Consider the following 25,386-nt stretch of genomic DNA (forward strand, 5'->3'; position numbering starts at 1 on the left):
TACCTTCAGAATAAACAAACAGTCTGCTACATATCTTCAGAATAAACAAACCAAATTATCAAATTTTCCTCAGCATTTCTGAATCCACCTTCTAAATACAAGGTCAAATGGCAGCCTGTCCACTATATAGTGCACTACTGTTGACCGGACTGCTATTGGCCTTGGTCGAAAGTAGTGCACTGTAAAGTGAACAGGGGTGCCATTTGGGGAAACTGCCCGTTAGCCAGCTACCAGTGAGTGGTCCATTCTTAGCAAAACTGTCTCATACTATATAGCGAGAGTTGAATATTTTCCATTATTAATGACCCTTGTTTTTTTTCCCCAATGTTCTGTGTTGCATCAAAATAAATATATTTGTGTTTGATCGGATGTCTTTATAATGTTGTTGAAAGTTTTTAATTGTAATATAATTCATACAGTCACTGACAACTATGAGAGACGAGTGCAATACACAAGATGACACTAGAAACATGGACGCGGCCCTTGTGAAAGTTTTTGAGTGAGGAACAAGGATCTCACAAAGACCATGAACAGGCAATACTGTATGTGTAATTGTTCCTTTCTGGGGGGGGGGGGGTTTAGTAGGCAGCTCTTCCCCTAAAAATGTCGCCGACTCACCCGACTATCGGTCTATCAATGTTGTTATTCTTGCTTTGTAGAAACCGCCTGTGGAGAAAAGCACATGGAAATCCAAATCATTTTCAAGACAGTGACTATCCCTTATTCTGAACTTGACCCCATCCTTGTTAATCTCATATAAACAACCTGTGTTGAGAATCCAAATGGTGCCTTGTCTAGTGCACTACTTTGGACCTGGGTCCATAGGGCTCGTGTTAAAAGTAGTGCACTATTACACTGAGTGTACAAAACATTAGGAACACCTTCCTAATATTGAGTTGTACCTCCTTTTTGTCCTCAGAATGGCCTCAGTTCGTCAGGTCATGGACACAACAAGGTGTTGAAAGCGTTCCACAGGGATGCCGGCCCATGTTGACTCCAACCCTTCCCACAGTCGTGTCCAGTTGGCTGGATGTCCTTTGGGTGGTGGACCATTCTTGATACACACGGGAAACTGTTGAGCGTGAAAAGCCCAGCAGCGTTGCAGGCTTAAAAATCCTTCTTTAACCCGTCTCCTCCCCTTCATTCTACACTGATTTGAAGTTGATTTTACAAGTGACATCAATAAGGGATCATAGCTTTATTCACCAGCTGGATTCACCTGGTCAGTCTATGTCATGGAAAGAGCAGGTGTTCCTAAAGTTTTGTCCACTCAGTGACTTGGGCGCCATTTGGGACGCAAGCCAGCCCTTGTATTTTGTACTTTAAAATTAGAACAACGCAAGTAGTGTCCATTATCGGCAAAGATAACTTATATATAACTTACCCAACCACACTGGCCAGGTTGGAGTGATGACTGTATAACTTACCCAACCACACTGGCCAGGTTGGAGTCATGACTACATAACTTACCCAACCACACTGGCCAGGTTGGAGTGATGACTATATAACTTACCCAACCACACTGGCCAGGTTGGAGTGATGACTATATAACTTACCCAACCACACTGGCCAGGTTGGAGTCATGACTACATAACTTACCCAACCACACTGGCCAGGTTGGAGTGATGACTATATAACTTACCCAACCACACTGGCCAGGTTGGAGTGATGACTGTATAACTTACCCAACCACACTGGCCAGGTTGGAGTGATGACTATATAACTTACCCAACCACACTGGCCAGGTTGGAGTGATGGCTATATAACTTACCCAACCACACTGGCCAGGTTGGAGTGATGACTATATAACTTACCCAACCACACTGGCCAGGTTGGAGTGATGACTATATAACTTACCCAACCACACTGGCCAGGTTGGAGTCATGACTATATAACTTACCCAACAACACTGGCCAGGTTGGAGTCATGACTATATAACTTAACAACACTGGCCAGGTTGGAGTCATGACTATATAACTTAACAACACTGGCCAGGTTGGAGTCATGACTATATAACTTAACAACACTGGCCAGGTTGGAGTCATGACTATATAACTTAACAACACTGGCCAGGTTGAAGTGATGACTACATAACTTACCCAACCACACTGGCCAGGTTGGAGTGATGACTACATAACTTACCCAACCACACTGGCCAGGTTGGAGTGATGACTATATAACTTACCCAACCACACTGGCCAGGTTGGAGTCATGACTATATAACTTACCCAACCACACTGGCCAGGTTGGAGTGATGACTACATAACTTACCCAACCACACTGGCCAGGTTGGAGTGATGACTATATAACTTACCCAACCACACTGGCCAGGTTGGATTGATGACTATATAACTTACCCAACAACACTGGCCAGGTTGGAGTGATGACTACATAACTTACCCAACCACACTGGCCAGGTTGGAGTGATGACTATATAACTTACCCAACCACACTGGCCAGGTTGGAGTCATGACTATATAACTTACCCAACCACACTGGCCAGGTTGGAGTGATGACTATATAACTTACCCAACAACACTGGCCAGGTTGGAGTGATGACTGTATAACTTACCCAACAACACTGGCCAGGTTGGAGTGATGACTATATAACTTACCCAACAACACTGGCCAGGTTGGAGTGATGACTATATAACTTACCCAACCACACTGGCCAGGTTGGAGTCATGACTATATAACTTACCCAACCACACTGGCCAGGTTGGAGTGATGACTATATAACTTACCCAACAACACTGGCCAGGTTGGAGTCATGACTATATAACTTACCCAACCACACTGGCCAGGTTGGAGTGATGACTATATAACTTACCCAACCACACTGGCCAGGTTGGAGTGATGGCTATATAACTTACCCAACCACACTGGCCAGGTTGGAGTCATGACTATATAACTTACCCAACAACACTGGCCAGGTTGGAGTGATGACTATATAACTTACCCAACAACACTGGCCAGGTTGGAGTGATGACTATATAACTTACCCAACAACACTGGCCAGGTTGGAGTGATGACTATATAACTTACCCAACCACACTGGCCAGGTTGGAGTGATGACTATATAACTTACCCAACCACACTGGCCAGGTTGGAGTGATGACTATATAACTTACCCAACCACACTGGCCAGGTTGGAGTGATGACTATATAACTTACCCAACCACACTGGCCAGGTTGGAGTGATGACTATATAACTTACCCAACCACACTGGCCAGGTTGGAGTGATGACTATATAACTTACCCAACCACACTGGCCAGGTTGGAGTGATGACTGTATAACTTACCCAACCACACTGGCCAGGATGGAGTGATGACTATATAACTTACCCAACCACACTGGCCAGGTTGGAGTGATGACTGTATAACTTACCCAACCACACTGGCCAGGTTGGAGTCATGACTATATAACTTACCCAACAACACTGGCCAGGTTGGAGTGATGGCTATATAACTTACCCAACAACACTGGCCAGGTTGGAGTGATGGCTATATAACTTACCCAACAACACTGGCCAGGTTGGAGTGATGGCTATATAACTTACCCAACCACACTGGCCAGGTTGGAGTGATGACTATATAACTTACCCAACAACACTGGCCAGGTTGGAGTGATGACTGTATAACTTACCCAACCACACTGGCCAGGTTGGAGTGATGTCTATATAACTTACCCAACCACACTGGCCAGGTTGGAGTGATGAGTATATAACTTACCCAACCACACTGGCCAGGTTGGAGTGATGTCTATATAACTTACCCAACCACACTGGCCAGGTTGGAGTGATGACTATATAACTTACCCAACCACACTGGCCAGGTTGGAGTGATGACTGTATAACTTACCCAACCACACTGGCCAGGTTGGAGTGATGACTATATAACTTACCCAACCACACTGGCCAGGTTGGAGTCATGACTATATAACTTACCCAACCACACTGGCCAGGTTGGAGTGATGACTGTATAACTTACCCAACCACACTGGCCAGGTTGGAGTCATGACTATATAACTTACCCAACAACACTGGCCAGGTTGGAGTGATGACTGTATAACTTACCCAACCACACTGGCCAGGTTGGAGTGATGACTATATAACTTACCCAACAACACTGGCCAGGTTGGAGTGATGACTATATAACTTACCCAACAACACTGGCCAGGTTGGAGTGATGACTATATAACTTACCCAACAACACTGGCCAGGTTGGAGTGATGACTATATAACTTACCCAACAACACTGGCCAGGTTGGAGTGATGACTATATAACTTACCCAACCACACTGGCCAGGTTGGAGTGATGACTATATAACTTACCCAACAACACTGGCCAGGTTGGAGTGATGACTATATAACTTAACAACACTGGCCAGGTTGGAGTGATGACTATATAACTTAACAACACTGGCCAGGTTGGAGTCATGACTATATAACTTACCCAACAACACTGGCCAGGTTGGAGTGATGACTATATAACTTACCCAACAACACTGGCCAGGTTGGAGTGATGACTATATAACTTACCCAACAACACTGGCCAGGTTGGAGTGATGACTATATAACTTACCCAACCACACTGGCCAGGTTGGAGTGATGACTATATAACTTACCCAACCACACTGGCCAGGTTGGAGTGATGACTATATAACTTACCCAACCACACTGGCCAGGTTGGAGTGATGACTATATAACTTACCCAACCACACTGGCCAGGTTGGAGTGATGACTATATAACTTACCCAACCACACTGGCCAGGTTGGAGTGATGACTATATAACTTACCCAACCACACTGGCCAGGTTGGAGTGATGACTGTATAACTTACCCAACCACACTGGCCAGGTTGGAGTGATGACTATATAACTTACCCAACCACACTGGCCAGGTTGGAGTGATGACTGTATAACTTACCCAACCACACTGGCCAGGTTGGAGTCATGACTATATAACTTACCCAACAACACTGGCCAGGTTGGAGTGATGGCTATATAACTTACCCAACAACACTGGCCAGGTTGGAGTGATGGCTATATAACTTACCCAACAACACTGGCTAGGTTGGAGTCATGACTATATAACTTACCCAACCACACTGGCCAGGTTGGAGTGATGACTGTATAACTTACCCAACCACACTGGCCAGGTTGGAGTCATGACTATATAACTTACCCAACAACACTGGCCAGGTTGGAGTGATGACTGTATAACTTACCCAACCACACTGGCCAGGTTGGAGTGATGACTATATAACTTACCCAACAACACTGGCCAGGTTGGAGTGATGACTATATAACTTACCCAACAACACTGGCCAGGTTGGAGTGATGACTATATAACTTACCCAACAACACTGGCCAGGTTGGAGTGATGACTATATAACTTACCCAACAACACTGGCCAGGTTGGAGTGATGACTATATAACTTACCCAACCACACTGGCCAGGTTGGAGTGATGACTATATAACTTACCCAACAACACTGGCCAGGTTGGAGTGATGACTATATAACTTAACAACACTGGCCAGGTTGGAGTGATGACTATATAACTTAACAACACTGGCCAGGTTGGAGTCATGACTATATAACTTACCCAACAACACTGGCCAGGTTGGAGTGATGACTATATAACTTACCCAACTACACTGGCCAGGTTGGAGTGATGACTATATAACTTACCCAACAACACTGGCCAGGTTGGAGTGATGACTATATAACTTACCCAACCACACTGGCCAGGTTGGAGTGATGACTATATAACTTACCCAACCACACTGGCCAGGTTGGAGTGATGACTATATAACTTACCCAACCACACTGGCCAGGTTGGAGTGATGACTATATAACTTACCCAACCACACTGGCCAGGTTGGAGTCATGACTATATAACTTACCCAACCACACTGGCCAGGTTGGAGTGATGACTATATAACTTAACAACACTGGCCAGGTTGGAGTCATGACTATATAACTTAACAACACTGGCCAGGTTGAAGTGATGACTACATAACTTACCCAACCACACTGGCCAGGTTGGAGTGATGACTACATAACTTACCCAACCACACTGGCCAGGTTGGAGTGATGACTATATAACTTACCCAACCACACTGGCCAGGTTGGAGTCATGACTATATAACTTACCCAACCACACTGGCCAGGTTGGAGTGATGACTACATAACTTACCCAACCACACTGGCCAGGTTGGAGTGATGACTATATAACTTACCCAACCACACTGGCCAGGTTGGATTGATGACTATATAACTTACCCAACAACACTGGCCAGGTTGGAGTGATGACTACATAACTTACCCAACCACACTGGCCAGGTTGGAGTGATGACTATATAACTTACCCAACCACACTGGCCAGGTTGGAGTCATGACTATATAACTTACCCAACCACACTGGCCAGGTTGGATTGATGACTATATAACTTACCCAACAACACTGGCCAGGTTGGAGTGATGACTGTATAACTTACCCAACAACACTGGCCAGGTTGGAGTGATGACTATATAACTTACCCAACAACACTGGCCAGGTTGGAGTGATGACTATATAACTTACCCAACCACACTGGCCAGGTTGGAGTCATGACTATATAACTTACCCAACCACACTGGCCAGGTTGGAGTGATGACTATATAACTTACCCAACAACACTGGCCAGGTTGGAGTCATGACTATATAACTTACCCAACCACACTGGCCAGGTTGGAGTGATGACTATATAACTTACCCAACCACACTGGCCAGGTTGGAATGATGGCTATATAACTTACCCAACCACACTGGCCAGGTTGGAGTCATGACTATATAACTTACCCAACAACACTGGCCAGGTTGGAGTGATGACTATATAACTTACCCAACAACACTGGCCAGGTTGGAGTGATGACTATATAACTTACCCAACAACACTGGCCAGGTTGGAGTGATGACTATATAACTTACCCAACCACACTGGCCAGGTTGGAGTGATGACTATATAACTTACCCAACCACACTGGCCAGGTTGGAGTGATGACTATATAACTTACCCAACCACACTGGCCAGGTTGGAGTGATGACTATATAACTTACCCAACCACACTGGCCAGGTTGGAGTGATGACTATATAACTTACCCAACCACACTGGCCAGGTTGGAGTGATGACTATATAACTTACCCAACCACACTGGCCAGGTTGGAGTGATGACTGTATAACTTACCCAACCACACTGGCCAGGATGGAGTGATGACTATATAACTTACCCAACCACACTGGCCAGGTTGGAGTGATGACTGTATAACTTACCCAACCACACTGGCCAGGTTGGAGTCATGACTATATAACTTACCCAACAACACTGGCCAGGTTGGAGTGATGGCTATATAACTTACCCAACAACACTGGCCAGGTTGGAGTGATGGCTATATAACTTACCCAACAACACTGGCCAGGTTGGAGTGATGGCTATATAACTTACCCAACCACACTGGCCAGGTTGGAGTGATGACTATATAACTTACCCAACAACACTGGCCAGGTTGGAGTGATGACTGTATAACTTACCCAACCACACTGGCCAGGTTGGAGTGATGTCTATATAACTTACCCAACCACACTGGCCAGGTTGGAGTGATGAGTATATAACTTACCCAACCACACTGGCCAGGTTGGAGTGATGTCTATATAACTTACCCAACCACACTGGCCAGGTTGGAGTGATGACTATATAACTTACCCAACCACACTGGCCAGGTTGGAGTGATGACTGTATAACTTACCCAACCACACTGGCCAGGTTGGAGTGATGACTATATAACTTACCCAACCACACTGGCCAGGTTGGAGTCATGACTATATAACTTACCCAACCACACTGGCCAGGTTGGAGTGATGACTGTATAACTTACCCAACCACACTGGCCAGGTTGGAGTCATGACTATATAACTTACCCAACAACACTGGCCAGGTTGGAGTGATGACTGTATAACTTACCCAACCACACTGGCCAGGTTGGAGTGATGACTATATAACTTACCCAACAACACTGGCCAGGTTGGAGTGATGACTATATAACTTACCCAACAACACTGGCCAGGTTGGAGTGATGACTATATAACTTACCCAACAACACTGGCCAGGTTGGAGTGATGACTATATAACTTACCCAACAACACTGGCCAGGTTGGAGTGATGACTATATAACTTACCCAACCACACTGGCCAGGTTGGAGTGATGACTATATAACTTACCCAACAACACTGGCCAGGTTGGAGTGATGACTATATAACTTAACAACACTGGCCAGGTTGGAGTGATGACTATATAACTTAACAACACTGGCCAGGTTGGAGTCATGACTATATAACTTACCCAACAACACTGGCCAGGTTGGAGTGATGACTATATAACTTACCCAACAACACTGGCCAGGTTGGAGTGATGACTATATAACTTACCCAACAACACTGGCCAGGTTGGAGTGATGACTATATAACTTACCCAACCACACTGGCCAGGTTGGAGTGATGACTATATAACTTACCCAACCACACTGGCCAGGTTGGAGTGATGACTATATAACTTACCCAACCACACTGGCCAGGTTGGAGTGATGACTATATAACTTACCCAACCACACTGGCCAGGTTGGAGTGATGACTATATAACTTACCCAACCACACTGGCCAGGTTGGAGTGATGACTATATAACTTACCCAACCACACTGGCCAGGTTGGAGTGATGACTGTATAACTTACCCAACCACACTGGCCAGGTTGGAGTGATGACTATATAACTTACCCAACCACACTGGCCAGGTTGGAGTGATGACTGTATAACTTACCCAACCACACTGGCCAGGTTGGAGTCATGACTATATAACTTACCCAACAACACTGGCCAGGTTGGAGTGATGGCTATATAACTTACCCAACAACACTGGCCAGGTTGGAGTGATGGCTATATAACTTACCCAACAACACTGGCTAGGTTGGAGTCATGACTATATAACTTACCCAACCACACTGGCCAGGTTGGAGTGATGACTGTATAACTTACCCAACCACACTGGCCAGGTTGGAGTCATGACTATATAACTTACCCAACAACACTGGCCAGGTTGGAGTGATGACTGTATAACTTACCCAACCACACTGGCCAGGTTGGAGTGATGACTATATAACTTACCCAACAACACTGGCCAGGTTGGAGTGATGACTATATAACTTACCCAACAACACTGGCCAGGTTGGAGTGATGACTATATAACTTACCCAACAACACTGTCCAGGTTGGAGTGATGACTATATAACTTACCCAACAACACTGGCCAGGTTGGAGTGATGACTATATAACTTACCCAACCACACTGGCCAGGTTGGAGTGATGACTATATAACTTACCCAACAACACTGGCCAGGTTGGAGTGATGACTATATAACTTAACAACACTGGCCAGGTTGGAGTGATGACTATATAACTTAACAACACTGGCCAGGTTGGAGTCATGACTATATAACTTACCCAACAACACTGGCCAGGTTGGAGTGATGACTATATAACTTACCCAACTACACTGGCCAGGTTGGAGTGATGACTATATAACTTACCCAACAACACTGGCCAGGTTGGAGTGATGACTATATAACTTACCCAACCACACTGGCCAGGTTGGAGTGATGACTATATAACTTACCCAACCACACTGGCCAGGTTGGAGTGATGACTATATAACTTACCCAACCACACTGGCCAGGTTGGAGTGATGACTATATAACTTACCCAACCACACTGGCCAGGTTGGAGTGATGACTATATAACTTACCCAACCACACTGGCCAGGTTGGAGTGATGACTATATAACTTACCCAACCACACTGGCCAGGTTGGAGTGATGACTGTATAACTTACCCAACCACACTGGCCAGGTTGGAGTGATGACTATATAACTTACCCAACCACACTGGCCAGGTTGGAGTGATGACTGTATAACTTACCCAACCACACTGGCCAGGTTGGAGTCATGACTATATAACTTACCCAACAACACTGGCCAGGTTGGAGTGATGGCTATATAACTTACCCAACAACACTGGCCAGGTTGGAGTGATGGCTATATAACTTACCCAACAACACTGGCTAGGTTGGAGTGATGGCTATATAACTTACCCAACAACACTGGCCAGGTTGAAGTGATGACTATATAACTTACCCAACCACACTGGCCAGGTTGGAGTGATGACCAAATAACTTACCCAACCACACTGGCCAGGTTGGAGTGATGTCTATATAACTTACCCAACCACACTGGCCAGGTTGGAGTGATGACTATATAACTTACCCAACCACACTGGCCAGGTTGGAGTGATGACTGTATAACTTACCCAACCACACTGGCCAGGTTGGAGTGATGACTATATAACTTACCCAACCACACTGGCCAGGTTGGAGTGATGACTGTATAACTTACCCAACCACACTGGCCAGGTTGGAGTCATGACTATATAACTTACCCAACAACACTGGCCAGGTTGGAGTGATGGCTATATAACTTACCCAACAACACTGGCCAGGTTGGAGTGATGGCTATATAACTTACCCAACAACACTGGCCAGGTTGGAGTGATGGCTATATAACTTACCCAACCACACTGGCCAGGTTGGAGTGATGACTATATAACTTACCCAACAACACTGGCCAGGTTGGAGTGATGACTGTATAACTTACCCAACCACACTGGCCAGGTTGGAGTGATGTCTATATAACTTACCCAACCACACTGGCCAGGTTGGAGTGATGACTATATAACTTACCCAACCACACTGGCCAGGTTGGAGTGATGTCTATATAACTTACCCAACCACACTGGCCAGGTTGGAGTGATGACTATATAACTTACCCAACCACACTGGCCAGGTTGGAGTGATGACTGTATAACTTACCCAACCACACTGGCCAGGTTGGAGTGATGACTATATAACTTACCCAACCACACTGGCCAGGTTGGAGTCATGACTATATAACTTACCCAACCACACTGGCCAGGTTGGAGTGATGACTGTATAACTTACCCAACCACACTGGCCAGGTTGGAGTCATGACTATATAACTTACCCAACAACACTGGCCAGGTTGGAGTGATGACTGTATAACTTACCCAACCACACTGGCCAGGTTGGAGTGATGACTATATAACTTACCCAACAACACTGGCCAGGTTGGAGTGATGACTATATAACTTACCCAACAACACTGGCCAGGTTGGAGTGATGACTATATAACTTACCCAACAACACTGGCCAGGTTGGAGTGATGACTGTATAACTTACCCAACCACACTGGCCAGGTTGGAGTGATGTCTATATAACTTACCCAACCACACTGGCCAGGTTGGAGTGATGACTATATAACTTACCCAACCACACTGGCCAGGTTGGAGTGATGTCTATATAACTTACCCAACCACACTGGCCAGGTTGGAGTGATGACTATATAACTTACCCAACCACACTGGCCAGGTTGGAGTGATGACTGTATAACTTACCCAACCACACTGGCCAGGTTGGAGTGATGACTATATAACTTACCCAACCACACTGGCCAGGTTGGAGTCATGACTATATAACTTACCCAACCACACTGGCCAGGTTGGAGTGATGACTGTATAACTTACCCAACCACACTGGCCAGGTTGAAGTCATGACTATATAACTTACCCAACAACACTGGCCAGGTTGGAGTGATGACTGTATAACTTACCCAACCACACTGGCCAGGTTGGAGTGATGACTATATAACTTACCCAACAACACTGGCCAGGTTGGAGTGATGACTATATAACTTACCCAACAACACTGGCCAGGTTGGAGTGATGACTATATAACTTACCCAACAACACTGGCCAGGTTGGAGTGATGACTATATAACTTACCCAACAACACTGGCCAGGTTGGAGTGATGACTATATAACTTACCCAACAACACTGGCCAGGTTGGAGTGATGACTATATAACTTACCCAACAACACTGGCCAGGTTGGAGTGATGACTATATAACTTACCCAACAACACTGGCCAGTTTGGAGTGATGACTATATAACTTACCCAACAACACTGGCCAGGTTGGGATCCAAATAGATGTAGTTGTGCGAGTATCCTAAGGATCCACTGTAGGATACCATGTGCACCTGGTCCTCTGCATACCGTTGTCTACGGGCTTGAAGTGCAATCTGGTGCAGCTGGGAAGACACACACACACACATACATACATTCTAGCTCATTCTACTATAGTATAGTGACAGTGCACAGATCAATGTAATGGGTTGGATTTAACAACCCTAAATCACTAAATGTCTTTAAGATCAGTATGTTACGTACCTTCTGGCTCATGTAAAAAGGAACCACATTGTCATCCTCAGCGTGTAGGAAAAGGATACGAGTGGTCAAGGTCTTTAAACTGCAGAAAGCAAACACAATAACCCAACGTCAGAGTCTAGCTACGGTACGAGATTAGAGGAGTCTAGCTACGGTACGAGATTAGAGGAGTCTAGCTACAGTACAAGATTAGAGGAGTCTAGCTACAGTACGAGATTAGAGGAGTCTAGCTACGGTACGAGATTAGAGGAGTCTAGCTACAATACGAGATTAGAGGAGTTTAGCTACGGTACGAGATTAGAGGAGTCTAGCTACAGTACGAGATTAGAGGAGTCTAGCTACGGTACGAGATTAGAGGAGTTTAGCTACGGTACGAGATTAGAGGAGTCTAGCTACGGTACGAGATTAGAGGAGTACGAGATTAGAGGAGTCTAGCTACAGTACGAGATTAGAGGAGTCTAGCTACGGTACGAGATTAGAGGAGTCTAGCTACAATACGAGATTAGAGGAGTTTAGCTACGGTACGAGATTAGAGGAGTCTAGCTACAGTACGAGATTAGAGGAGTCTAGCTACGGTACGAGATTAGAGGAGTACGAGATTAGAGGATTCTAGCTACAGTATGAGATTAGAGGAGTCTAGCTACAGTGCGAGATTAGAGGAGTCTAGCTACGGTACGAGATTAGAGGAGTCTAGCTACGGTACGAGATTAGAGGAGTCTAGCTACGGTACGAGATTAGAGGAGTACGAGATTAGAGGATTCTAGCTACAGTACGAGATTAGAGGAGTCTAGCTACAGTGCGAGATTAGAGGAGTCTAGCTACGGTACGAGATTAGAGGAGTCTAGCTACGGTACAAGATTAGAGGAGTCTAGCTACGGTACGAGATTAGAGGATTCTAGCTACAGTACGAGATTAGAGGAGTCTAGCTACGGTACGAGATTAGAGGAGTCTAGCTACGGTACGAGATTAGAGGAGTCTAGCTACGGTACGAGATTAGAGGAGTACGAGATTAGAGGATTCTAGCTACAGTACGAGATTAGAGGAGTCTAGCTACAGTGCGAGATTAGAGGAGTCTAGCTACGGTACGAGATTAGAGGAGTCTAGCTACGGTACGAGATTATAGGAGTCTAGCTACGGTACGAGATTAGAGGATTCTAGCTACAGTACGAGATTAGAGGAGTCTAGCTACGGTACGAGATTAGAGGAGTCTAGCTACGGTACGAGATTAGAGGAGTCTAGCTACGGTACGAGATTAGAGGAGTGCGAGATTAGAGTATTCTAGCTACAGTACGAGATTAGAGGAGTCTAGCTACAGTGCGAGATTAGAGGAGTCTAGCTACGGTACGAGATTAGAGGAGTCTAGCTACGGTACGAGATTAGAGGAGTCTAGCTACAGTACGAGATTAGAGGAGTCTAGCTACGGTACGGGATTAGAGGAGTCTAGCTACGGTACGAGATTAGAGGAGTCTAGCTACAGTACGAGATTAGAGGAGTCTAGCTACGGTACGAGATTAGAGGATTCTAGCTACGGTACAAGATTAGAGGAGTCTAGCTACGGTACGAGATTAGAGGAGTCTAGCTACGGTACGAGATTAGAGGAGTCTAGCTACGGTACGAGATTAGAGGACTCTAGCTACGGTACGAGATTAGAGGATTCTAGCTACGGTACGAGATTAGAGGAGTCTAGCTACAGTACGAGATTAGAGGAGTCTAGCTACGGTACGAGATTAGAGGATTCTAGCTACGGTACGAGATTAGAGGATTCTAGCTACAGTACGAGATTAGAGGAGTCTAGCTACAGTACGAGATTAGAGGATTCTAGCTACGGTACGAGATTAGAGGATTCTAGCTACGGTACGAGATTAGAGGATTCTAGCTACGGTACAAGATTAGAGGATTCTAGCTACAGTACGAGATTAGACGATTCTAGCTACAGTACGAGATTAGAGGAGTCTAGCTACGGTACGAGATTAGAGGATTCTAGCTACGGTACGAGATTAGAGGATTCTAGCTACAGTACGAGATTAGAGGAGTCTAGCTACAGTACGAGATTAAAGGATTCTAGCTACGGTACGAGATTAGAGGATTCTAGCTACGGTACGAGATTAGAGGAGTCTAGCTACAGTACGAGATTAGAGGATTCTAGCTACAGTACGAGATTAGAGGAGTCTAGCTACAGTACGAGATTAGAGGATTCTAGCTACGGTACGAGATTAGAGGATTCTAGCTACAGTACGAGATTAGAGGATTCTAGCTACAGTGCGAGATTAGAGGATTCCAGCTACCAGAGAAGGGTTGCATTCCAAATTGCACCCTATTGCCTATAAAGACAAAAGATCTGATCGTGGACTACAGGGTACAGAGGGCGAGCACACTCCCTCCCATTCACATCGACGGGGCTGTAGTGGAGCGGGTCGAGAGTTTCAAGTTCCTCCCTGTCCACATCACTAAGGATCTATCATGGTCCACACACATCAACACAGTCATGAAGACGGCATGACAACGCCTCTTCCCATTCTGGAAGCTAAAAAATATTCGACATGGGACCTCAGATACTCTAGAAGTTACACGGCTGCACCATTGAGAGCATTCTGACCGGTTGCATCACCGCCTGGTATGGCAGCTGCTCGCCACCTGACCGCAAGGCGATACAGAGGGTAAGTGTGTACAGCCCAGTACATCACTGGGGGCCAAAATCCTTGCCTTCCAGGATCTCTGTACCCAGGCGCTGTTAGAGGACTTGCCAAGTTAAATAAAATCAAAGAGGAAGGTCCTAAAAAGTATCAGACTCCAGCCGCCCAAGTCACAGACTGTTCTCTCTGCTTCCGCGCGGCAAGCGGTGCCGAAGCGCCAAGTCTGGGACCAAAAGGCACCTGAACAGCTTCCACCCCCCCCAAACCCATAGTACCGATGAACAGTTCATCTTTTATTTCTTATTTAACCAGGCAAGTCAGTTAACAACAAATTCTTATTTTACAATGACGGCCTACCCTGGGCCAAACCCTCCCGTAACCCGGACGACGCTGGGCCAATTGTGAGCCACCCTATGGGACTCCCGATCACGGCCGGTTGTGATACAGCCCGGGATCGAACCAGGGCCTGTAGTGATGCCTCTAACACTGAGATGCAACTCTCCTTTTATTATTTTTCTACCCACACACCCATTGTTTATAGCCATGTTACTACCTGGTACCCCTGGACATTGACTCAGTACTGGTACTCCTTGTTTATAGCCATGTTACTACCTGGTACCCCTGGACATTGACTCAGTACTGGTACTCCTTGTTTATAGCCATGTTACTACCTGGTACCCCTGGACTTTGACTCAGTACTGGTAGACATTGACTCAGTACTGGTAGACATTGACTCAGTACTGGTAGACATTGACTCAGTACTGGTAGACATTGACTCAGTACTGGTAGACATTGACTCAGTACTGGTAGACATTGACTCAGTACTGTTACTCCTTGTTTATAGCCTCGTTATATAGGTCAAAATGTGTGGCACTATACAGTAGTGTACTATGGGACACAGCCGTCCTCTACCTGTGGTGTTATGGTAACACAGGCCGTACTTACTTTTCATCGTTAGCGAACACCATGTTGTTGCTTCGCATGACGTGATGAAGAACGCTCTGAAAACCCGGAAGACACTGATACATCTGAATAGAGAAGGGAACAACGATATCAGTTCAGACATCTTTTGAGCGTAACTAGTCCTAGAGTAGAGCGATACGGGGCAAAAATACTGGAAGGAGATGGATGGATTGATGAATCATTCTTGTGAAACGGGGGAATTTATTAAGCCACCTCTGGGTTTCATAGTGCAATAACACACTGTTACACAAGGTCGCAGAGAGGGGAAGGGGAGAGAGAGAGAGAGAGAGACAGAGAGAGACAGACAGAGACAGAGAGAGAGAAAGAGAGAGAGAGAAAGAGAGAGAGAGAGAGAGAGACAGACAGAGAGAGAGACAGAGAGAGAGAGAAAGAGAGAGAGAGACAGAGAGAGAGAGAGAGAGAAAGAGAGAGAGAGAGAGATGAGAGAGAGAGAGACAGAGACAGAAAGAGAGACAGAGAGAGAGAGAGAGAGAGACAGAGAGAGAGAGAGAGAGACAAAGAGCGAGAGACAGAGCGAGAGACAGAGAGAGAGACAGAGAGAGAGAGAGAGAGACCTCACCACGCTGAGGGGATGGCTGGCTACTTCCTCCTCCATATTGGTGTACGGAGCCTCCAGGATCACACTATCAACAGCATAGCTTGGCTCCAGATCGGCTTGTGTTACGTCCCTCAGATCGCGTGCTCTTTCTCTTGCCAACTCCATTGCTGTCATGACGAACATGGAAACATGTCAAGACAAACATGTCATGACATCCATGGAAACATGTCAAGACAAATATGGAAACATGTCAAGACAAACATGGAAGCATGTCAAGACAAACATGTCAAGACAAACATGGAAACACGTCATGACAAACATGGAAACATGTCAAGACAAACATGTCAAGACAAACATGTCAAGACAAACATGGAAACATGTCAAGACAAACATGGAAACCTGTCATGACAAACATGGAAACATGTCAAGACAAACCTGGAAACATGTCAAGACAAACCTGGAAACATGTCAAGACAAACCTGGAAACATGTCAAGACAAACATGGAAACATGTCAAGACAAACATGGAAACCTGTCATGACAAACATGGAAACATGTCAAGACAAACCTGGAAACATGTCAAGACAAACCTGGAAACATGTCAAGACAAACCTGGAAACATGTCAAGACAAACCTGGAAACATGTCAAGACAAACATGGAAACCTGTCAAGACAAACCTGGAAACATGTCAAGACAAACCTGGAAACATGTCAAGACAAACATGGAAACCTGTCAAGACAAACATGGAAACATGTCAAGACAAACATGGAAACATGTCAAGACAAACCTGGCTGAAATTATACAAAAAAGTTCCGGAGCATCACTTTAAATAGTTTGGAGCGTGTGTAGAGTGCGACTTCCTTTCTTTTATACAGTTTATTCTCCCTCAGTCAGCACCTCTACACAGGGGTTGTCATGGTTTTTCAATAGAGGTTCTATCAGTGGCACCGTGCGCGCATAAACTCGGGCTGCATACTGAATGTTGAGATTACGTTGAGGTCGGTCACTGACGTTGGCAGCGCAAACAGACTGGCACGCAGGCTATCGAGACCAGTCACTGACGTTGGCAGCGCAAACAGACTGGCACGCAGGCTACCGAGACCAGTCACTGACGTTGGCAGCGCAAACAGACTGGCACGCAGGCTATCGAGACCGGTCACTGACGTTGGCAGCGCAAACAGACTGGCACGCAGGCTACCGAGACCAGTCACTGACGTTGGCGGCGCAAACAGACTGGCACGCAGGCTACCGAGACCAGTCACTGACGTTGGCAGCGCAAACAGACTGGCACGCAGGCTATCGAGACCGGTCACTGACGTTGGCAGCGCAAACAGACTGGCACGCAGGCTATCGAGACCGGTCACTGACGTTGGCGGCGCAAACAGACTGGCACGCAGGCTACCGAGACCAGTCACTGACGTTGGCAGCGCAAACAGACTGGCACGCAGGCTACCGAGACCAGTCACTGACGTTGGCAGCGCAAACAGACTGGCACGCAGGCTACCGAGACCGGTCACTGACGTTGGCAGCGCAAACAGACTGGCACGCAGGCTATCGAGACCAGTCACTGACGTTGGCAGCGCAAACAGACTGGCACGCAGGCTACCGAGACCAGTCACTGACGTTGGCAGCGCAAACAGACTGGCACGCAGGCTACCGAGACCAGTCACTGACGTTGGCAGCGCAAACAGACTGGCACGCAGGCTACCGAGACCAGTCACTGACGTTGGCGGCGCAAACAGACTGGCACGCAGGCTATCGAGACCAGTCACTGACGTTGGCAGCGCAAACAGACTGGCACGCAGGCTATCGAGACCAGTCACTGACGTTGGCAGCGCAAACAGACTGGCACGCAGGCTATCGAGACCAGTCACTGACATTGGCAGCGCAAACAGACTGGCACGCAGGCTATCGAGACCAGTCACTGACGTTGGCAGCGCAAACAGACTGGCACGCAGGCTACCGAGACCAGTCACTGACGTTGGCAGCGCAAACAGACTGGCACGCAGGCTACCGAGACCAGTCACTGACGTTGGCAGCGCAAACAGACTGGCACGCAGGCTATCGAGACCAGTCACTGACGTTGGCAGCGCAAACAGACTGGCACGCAGGCTACCGAGACCAGTCACTGACGTTGGCGGCGCAAACAGACTGGCACGCAGGCTATCGAGACCAGTCACTGACGTTGGCAGCGCAAACAGACTGGCACGCAGGCTATCGAGACCAGTCACTGACGTTGGCAGCGCAAACAGACTGGCACGCAGGCTACCGAGACCAGTCACTGACGTTGGCAGCGCAAACAGACTGGCACGCAGGCTATCGAGACCAGTCACTGACGTTGGCAGCGCAAACAGACTGGCACGCAGGCTACCGAGACCAGTCACTGACGTTGGCGGCGCAAACAGACTGGCACGCAGGCTATCGAGGCCAGTCACTGACGTTGGCGGCACAAACACACTGGCACGCAGGCTACCGAGACCAGTCACTGACGTTGGCAGCGCAAACAGACTGGCACGCAGGCTATCGAGACCAGTCACTGACGTTGGCAGCGCAAACAGACTGGCACGCAGGCTATCGAGACCAGTCACTGACGTTGGCAGCGCAAACAGACTGGCACGCAGGCTATCGAGACCGGTCACTGACGTTGGCAGCGCAAACAGACTGGCACGCAGGCTATCGAGACCAGTCACTGACGTTGGCAGCGCAAACAGACTGGCACGCAGGCTATCGAGACCAGTCACTGACGTTGGCAGCGCAAACAGACTGGCACGCAGGCTACCGAGACCAGTCACTGACGTTGGCGGCGCAAACAGACTGGCACGCAGGCTATCGAGACCGGTCACTGACGTTGGCAGCGCAAACAGACTGGCACGCAGGCTATCGAGACCAGTCACTGACGTTGGCAGCGCAAACAGACTGGCACGCAGGCTATCGAGGCCAGTCACTGACGTTGGCGGCACAAACACACTGGCACGCAGGCTACCGAGACCAGTCACTGACGTTGGCAGCGCAAACAGACTGGCACGCAGGCTATCGAGACCAGTCACTAACGTTGGCAGCGCAAACAGACTGGCACGCAGGCTATCGAGACCAGTCACTGACGTTGGCAGCGCAAACAGACTGGCACGCAGGCTATCGAGACCAGTCACTAACGTTGGCAGCGCAAACAGACTGGCACGCAGGCTACCGAGACCAGTCACTGACGTTGGCGGCGCAAACAGACTGGCACGCAGGCTATCGAGACCGGTCACTGACGTTGGCAGCGCAAACAGACTGGCACGCAGGCTATCGAGACCAGTCACTGACGTTGGCAGCGCAAACAGACTGGCACGCAGGCTATCGAGGCCAGTCACTGACGTTGGCGGCACAAACACACTGGCACGCAGGCTACCGAGACCAGTCACTGACGTTGGCAGCGCAAACAGACTGGCACGCAGGCTATCGAGACCAGTCACTAACGTTGGCAGCGCAAACAGACTGGCACGCAGGCTATCGAGACCAGTCACTGACGTTGGCAGCGCAAACAGACTGGCACGCAGGCTATCGAGACCAGTCACTAACGTTGGCAGCGCAAACAGACTGGCACGCAGGCTACCGAGACCAGTCACTGACGTTGGCAGCGCAAACAGACTGGCACGCAGGCTACCGAGACCAGTCACTGACGTTGGCAGCGCAAACAGACTGGCACGCAGGCTACCGAGACCAGTCACTGACGTTGGCAGCGCAAACAGACTGGCACGCAGGCTACCGAGACCAGTCACTGACGTTGGCAGCGCAAACAGACTGGCACGCAGACTACCGAGACCAGTCACTGACGTTGGAAATAACAAATGAGTACACTTCCAAATCAGATGAATAAATTGTCGAAATCGAAAATCAACGGTAGCCGTGAAGGTAGATAAACGAACTAGGTCCGAAGTGCTCAAATGTCCTAGATGGCAAAGGTCCGGTTCGATATTGTCATTTATCGGCGTAGTAACAACCCCCCCCCAGCTCACAACCCAAACTATTCACAACCCCTCCTGTTGGCAGAGAGAAAAATTAGTGGTTTTAAACCTAATTTTCTGCATTTTTTTTTTTGTTTTTTTGTTGACGGTATTGACCTCATTCTGGGTCCGGCCCACGGTCCACCTATTGAGGTATGACTGAACTTAACTAAACCTATATCAGAGTCCGCTCACTATGAAAACTATTGAGGGATCTGAAGACTTCTGACTTTGTTCATCACCACTGATAAACTATATGTCTGATTCTCCACACTTTTCCCTGTCATGGATTTAAAAACATATTTGATTGGTGTAGGAACTGTCTGGAGCCGGAGGCAGTAACTCACCCTGTTCCTGTATCTTTACAGCAGCGTTGGTGGCCACCCTGCGGAGAGAGTTCACACATCTCCATTTTGGGGGAAAGAGTCTAGAATGAAACCCAGGGTGAATCCCAAATTGACCGCTATAAGCCTTAAACCCTCTGCACTTGTGGGGATCTTAAGAGAATTTTGATCAGTATAACCCATGGTGAAAACTTCCACCTAGCCTATCAGAGGGCAAGGTGGAGATACTAGCGGATAGGTTAAACCTGTCAAATACTCTCAGAGCTTCACAAATGTGTCTTAGGGGTCCATTTGAGGTGCTTCTACACCTGCATTGCTTGCTGTTTGGGGGTTTTAGGCTGGGTTTCTTTACAGCACTTTGTGACATCAGCTGATGTAAGAAGGGCTTTATAAATACATTTGATTGATTGAGATTGGGCCCAAATGTTTCAACAACAAAACCCAAAAAATGCCTGGAAGACACTCACTCACCCAGTACCCAGGGAATGTCCCCACAGACTGATCTGGCTGGTCCTGCTGCGTGTCTTTACCCACTGGTACAGATAGAGGGCGTCAGAGGTCAACCCAACCTCACTGGGCTCCCCACTGGAATCTCCATAACCTGGGGGGGACAAGGTGACAAAGAAGCCCTTTGATTCATGATGTCACTATGGCTGCTTTCACCCTGGCTAGACGATATTTCCACTCTGCTACCATGACAACAAATCTGATGCAAAAAAAAATGATATGTAAATGAATTGCAAAATATTAAATATATTTACCTCTGAGAGCAACACTACGTTAACCACATGAAGTGCTATTTTCGAATGAATTAATGAATTCGTAAATTAATACATTTTTATTTACATGTCAAATCGTCTTACATGATTATTTGACACATCTGAGTTTTTGTAACGGCCAGGGAAATATAACAATATATGTGTATATTAATTGTTATTTGTGCTTACCTCTGTAGTCCAGTGACAGTACATGATACCCTGCTGCACTTAGGATCTAGAAAATAGACAGGCTTGGTTAGGACATCCTTATTTTAACCCAATACTCCAAAATCCTTTTTTTTTTTTTCAGACTAGAACAACATACAGTACCTTCACAAGTTCCACTCTGTGGTTTATGGCCCTTTGGACATGACAGGACAGTTTGAGAGTTTAGAAACATGGAGGGGGGGAAAGCTCCTTCTCATTCATTGAAACAACACTAGGATGACTATGGTATATCTGTGGAACAAAAATCGAGGGATGTCACTGATTTCCTTAATCTCGGGAACTAAGAATCAAACAAGTGACTACTGGGATGTATTCATCAGGCACAACATGGAAGAAAACATCCTGAAACAGGGAACCTGTTCTTATTTTCCAAAAGGAACACTAATGTTATATTTCCAAAACATTTTACCACGGTGTTCCCTAATGAACATGACCCTGATGATGTAATAATACCCACTGGACTTCATTAGGAGAGTCTACCAGGACGTGCATCCCAAATGGCCCCCTATTCCCTATATAGTGCATTACTTTTGACCAGGGCCCATACCTCCCTCACCCATAGGGCTCTGGTCAAATGTAGTGCACTATATAGGGAATAGGGATCCATTTAGGATACACACAGGGTCTCTACCCCCAACACTAGACCCACCTGGAGCCCACGTTGCCGTGGAGATAGATGATAACAGGAGAACCATCTCCCAGAGTCTCACTGTACCACTCAGGGCCGGCCCCCTGGGCCTTCTCCCATTGGCTGTCGGGAACCGTATGCCTAAGAGACACAGACAGCGCAAACAAACAGTGCAGAGTGAAGTAAGTTACTTAAGTTACTTTTTACACTTAAGTAACCACAACTTGAGCCCAAAAACAGATTGTATTTGAAAATAACATTAATTTCATAGCTTGATTGCACAGAGACACAATCACATACACAATATATACAAAAGTATGTGGACACCCCTAAACATTTGGCTATTTCAGCCACATCCACTGCTGACAGGTGTATAAAATCGAGCACACCGCCATGCAATCTCCATAGACAAACATTGGCAGTACTGTAGAATGGCCTTACTGAAGAGCTCGGTGACTTTCGATGTGGCACCGTCATAGGATGCCACCTTTCCAACGAGTCAGTTCATCAAATTTCTGCCCTGCTAGAGCTGCCCCGGTCAACTAAGTGCTGTTATTGTAAAGTGGAAATGTTTAGGAGCAACAACGGCTCAGCCGGGAAGTGGTAGGCCACATAAGCTCACAGAATGGGCCCGCCAGGTGCTGAAGCACGTAATGAGTAAAAATCGCCTGTCCTCGGTTGCAACACTCACTACTGAGTTCCAAACTGCCTCTGGAAAGTAGAATCAATGAGTTAACTTGCCTAAATATTTTGAAATAACTTATTTTTTTTAGAAAGAAAGTTAGAAAGAAAGAAAGAGAACTTCAAATGGACATGGTCTAATTGACTCAACAACCAAAAACACATTTTGAAGTTTAGTTTGAAAATCAGTCGATATTTTGGATTGTTTATCAAAATTAACTGGCTAACTTCTTGATAATGATTTGTATTATACCCGTCTGCAATGATTGAAAAACACTTGATCGGTGAAAACAACAATGGGAGCCCCTATGGGCCCTGGTCAAAAGTAGTGCACTATGTAGGGAATAGGGTGCCTATTTGAGACGTATCCACTGACTTACCATACACCCAGTGAGATCCCCTCCTCTGGACTGAGGTAGAAGTTTAGAGTGTGGTTCAGGGAGAGCTCTGCTGGACTGGCCAGGTCCACGAGGTACGGAATCCTTACTGATAACAGATTTCAAAACAAAATGGAAGATATCAGTCTTTATTCAGTTCCTACCTGTCTGATCATCCCGTGCAATAATACTACAGAACACACAGTAGTTTGCTATATATACACAATCAATATGGTGTGCGGCATAGGCAGAGGCAATATTCAATGATGTCATTTCATATTTATTTTTTTTACACCATGTTGATTTTCAAAAGGGTCCGACTGAACTACGTACACCAGTGAGAAAAGACAACATGGCCTAGTATCCATGGAAACAGGCAGAGAATGACAGGCAGAGAGATGTAGACGATACACTGCAGTAAGATCGCCTTCTTCAGAATGGATAACCCCGGAGAGCTGTAAGATAAGATGAGAAAACTTTATCGTCCAAAATGGAAATGTATCTTCTTTGGCGCTCTCTGGCTTTCATTCACTGAGACTTATGAGGTAAGAATGATGCCGTTGAAAATGGTGTGAACACGCAAGAGAGGTCTCATAACGGGACAAAACAATAGTAGCTTTTAGTGCCGTGCATTATAACAACTTTACAGTACATTACACATCTATATACTCGTAGATTAAACACTGGTAGGCTATGTCATGTTAGTCCACCAGACGGCTGTCTCTCTCTCTCTCTCTCTCTGTCTCTCTCTCTCTCTCTCTCTCTCTCTCTATCTCTCTCTCTCTGTCTCTCTCTCTCTCTCTCTCTCTCTCTCTGTCTCTCTCTCTCTCTCTCTCTCTCTCTCTGTCTCTCTCTCTCTCTCTCTCTCTCTCTCTGTCTCTCTCTCTCTCTCTCTCTCTCTCTCTCTCTCTCTCTGTCTCTCTCTCTCTCTCTCTCTCTGTCTCTCTCTCTCTCTCTCTCTCTCTCTGTCTCTCTCTCTCTCTCTCTCTCTCTCTGTCTCTCTCTCTCTCTCTCTCTCTCTCTGTCTCTCTCTCTCTCTCTCTCTCTCTGTCTCTCTCTCTCTCTCTCTCTCTCTGTCTCTCTGTCTCTCTGTCTCTCTCTCTCTCTGTCTCTCTCTGTCTCTCTCTCTCTCTCTGTCTCTGTCTCTCTCTCTCTCTGTCTCTCTGTCTCTCTCTGTCTCTCTCTCTGTCTCTCTCTCTGTCTCTCTCTCTCTCTGCAATTGATCCTGGGGACAAGGTTAGCTATGACAACACTGAAACAAGTGAAAATACAGTCCTAGAAGCTGGCTTCGGAGCATGAAGGCTACAGTACTTACTACTGTGACCGTTCACTTGTAACAGTTTCCAGTTTGCAGTAAGACTTCTTATTTTCAGACCCAGGGGTTTCCTTGCTGTCCTTGGTCTTAGTTTCGTTTTCTGTATCAACTGTTTTACTCATTTTGAAGTGTAAACTGCAGAGACCTTTACTGACAGAAATTGTCGAGAGAGCATGTATGTTTACTTCCTGGTGACAGGAAGGATTGGGACATATGAGGTGAAGGGTTGTCTCTGTGTAATAGGAAGCTGATTGGCTCAAAAGGCTAATAAACGTCACCATGTTGATTAGGCTTCACACACACACACACATACACACACACACACACACACATACACACATTGGGATATGAGTTATGTTTGACAACAGCAGGCCACAGAGGAGAGGGAAATCAAGAGGCCTAATAATTATAGGTCAAATAAAGAGAATTACAGCTATTCGCTGTCTTTAACTTATATTACACTGTTTAGATTACACTCATGCCAAAAACTAAAGCAATTTACTGTTTGATTAAGTGTTCAATG

General features: G+C 46.6%; 1 protein-coding gene across 1 annotated transcript; it reads right to left on the reverse strand.

Annotated features, from left to right (window-relative positions):
- Positions 1-394: 394 nt before the first annotated feature.
- Positions 395-25,129, reverse strand: LOC110498265 (lysophosphatidylserine lipase ABHD12). Its single transcript, XM_036955308.1, has 13 exons — positions 24,864-25,129; positions 23,882-24,003; positions 23,552-23,657; positions 22,512-22,631; positions 21,965-21,995; positions 21,824-21,869; positions 21,348-21,477; positions 20,880-20,917; positions 16,568-16,713; positions 15,970-16,052; positions 12,395-12,473; positions 12,122-12,255; positions 395-666 (listed from the first exon to the last, which is right to left on the reverse strand). The coding sequence occupies exons 1-13, from the start codon at positions 24,983-24,985 to the stop codon at positions 615-617; spliced, it is 1,209 nt and encodes a 402-aa protein (XP_036811203.1). The 5' UTR covers positions 24,986-25,129; the 3' UTR covers positions 395-614.
- Positions 25,130-25,386: the final 257 nt, after the last annotated feature.

The sequence above is a fragment of the Oncorhynchus mykiss genome, chromosome 19 (genome assembly GCF_013265735.2).
Source record: "Oncorhynchus mykiss isolate Arlee chromosome 19, USDA_OmykA_1.1, whole genome shotgun sequence".
In the NCBI taxonomy this organism is placed as follows: domain Eukaryota; kingdom Metazoa; phylum Chordata; class Actinopteri; order Salmoniformes; family Salmonidae; genus Oncorhynchus; species Oncorhynchus mykiss.

Coding starts and splice junctions, on each gene's coding strand:
- LOC110498265 (XM_036955308.1), bottom strand. CDS start 24,985: ATGAGTAAAACAGTTGATACAGAAAACGAAACTAAGACCAAGGACAGC. Junction 23,658..23,881: donor TGTTGTCTTTTCTCACTGGT/GTACGTAGTTCA, acceptor ATCTGTTATCAG/TAAGGATTCCGTACCTCGTG. Junction 20,918..21,347: donor GGACATTCCCTGGGTACTGG/GTGAGTGAGTGT, acceptor CTCTCTCCGCAG/GGTGGCCACCAACGCTGCTG.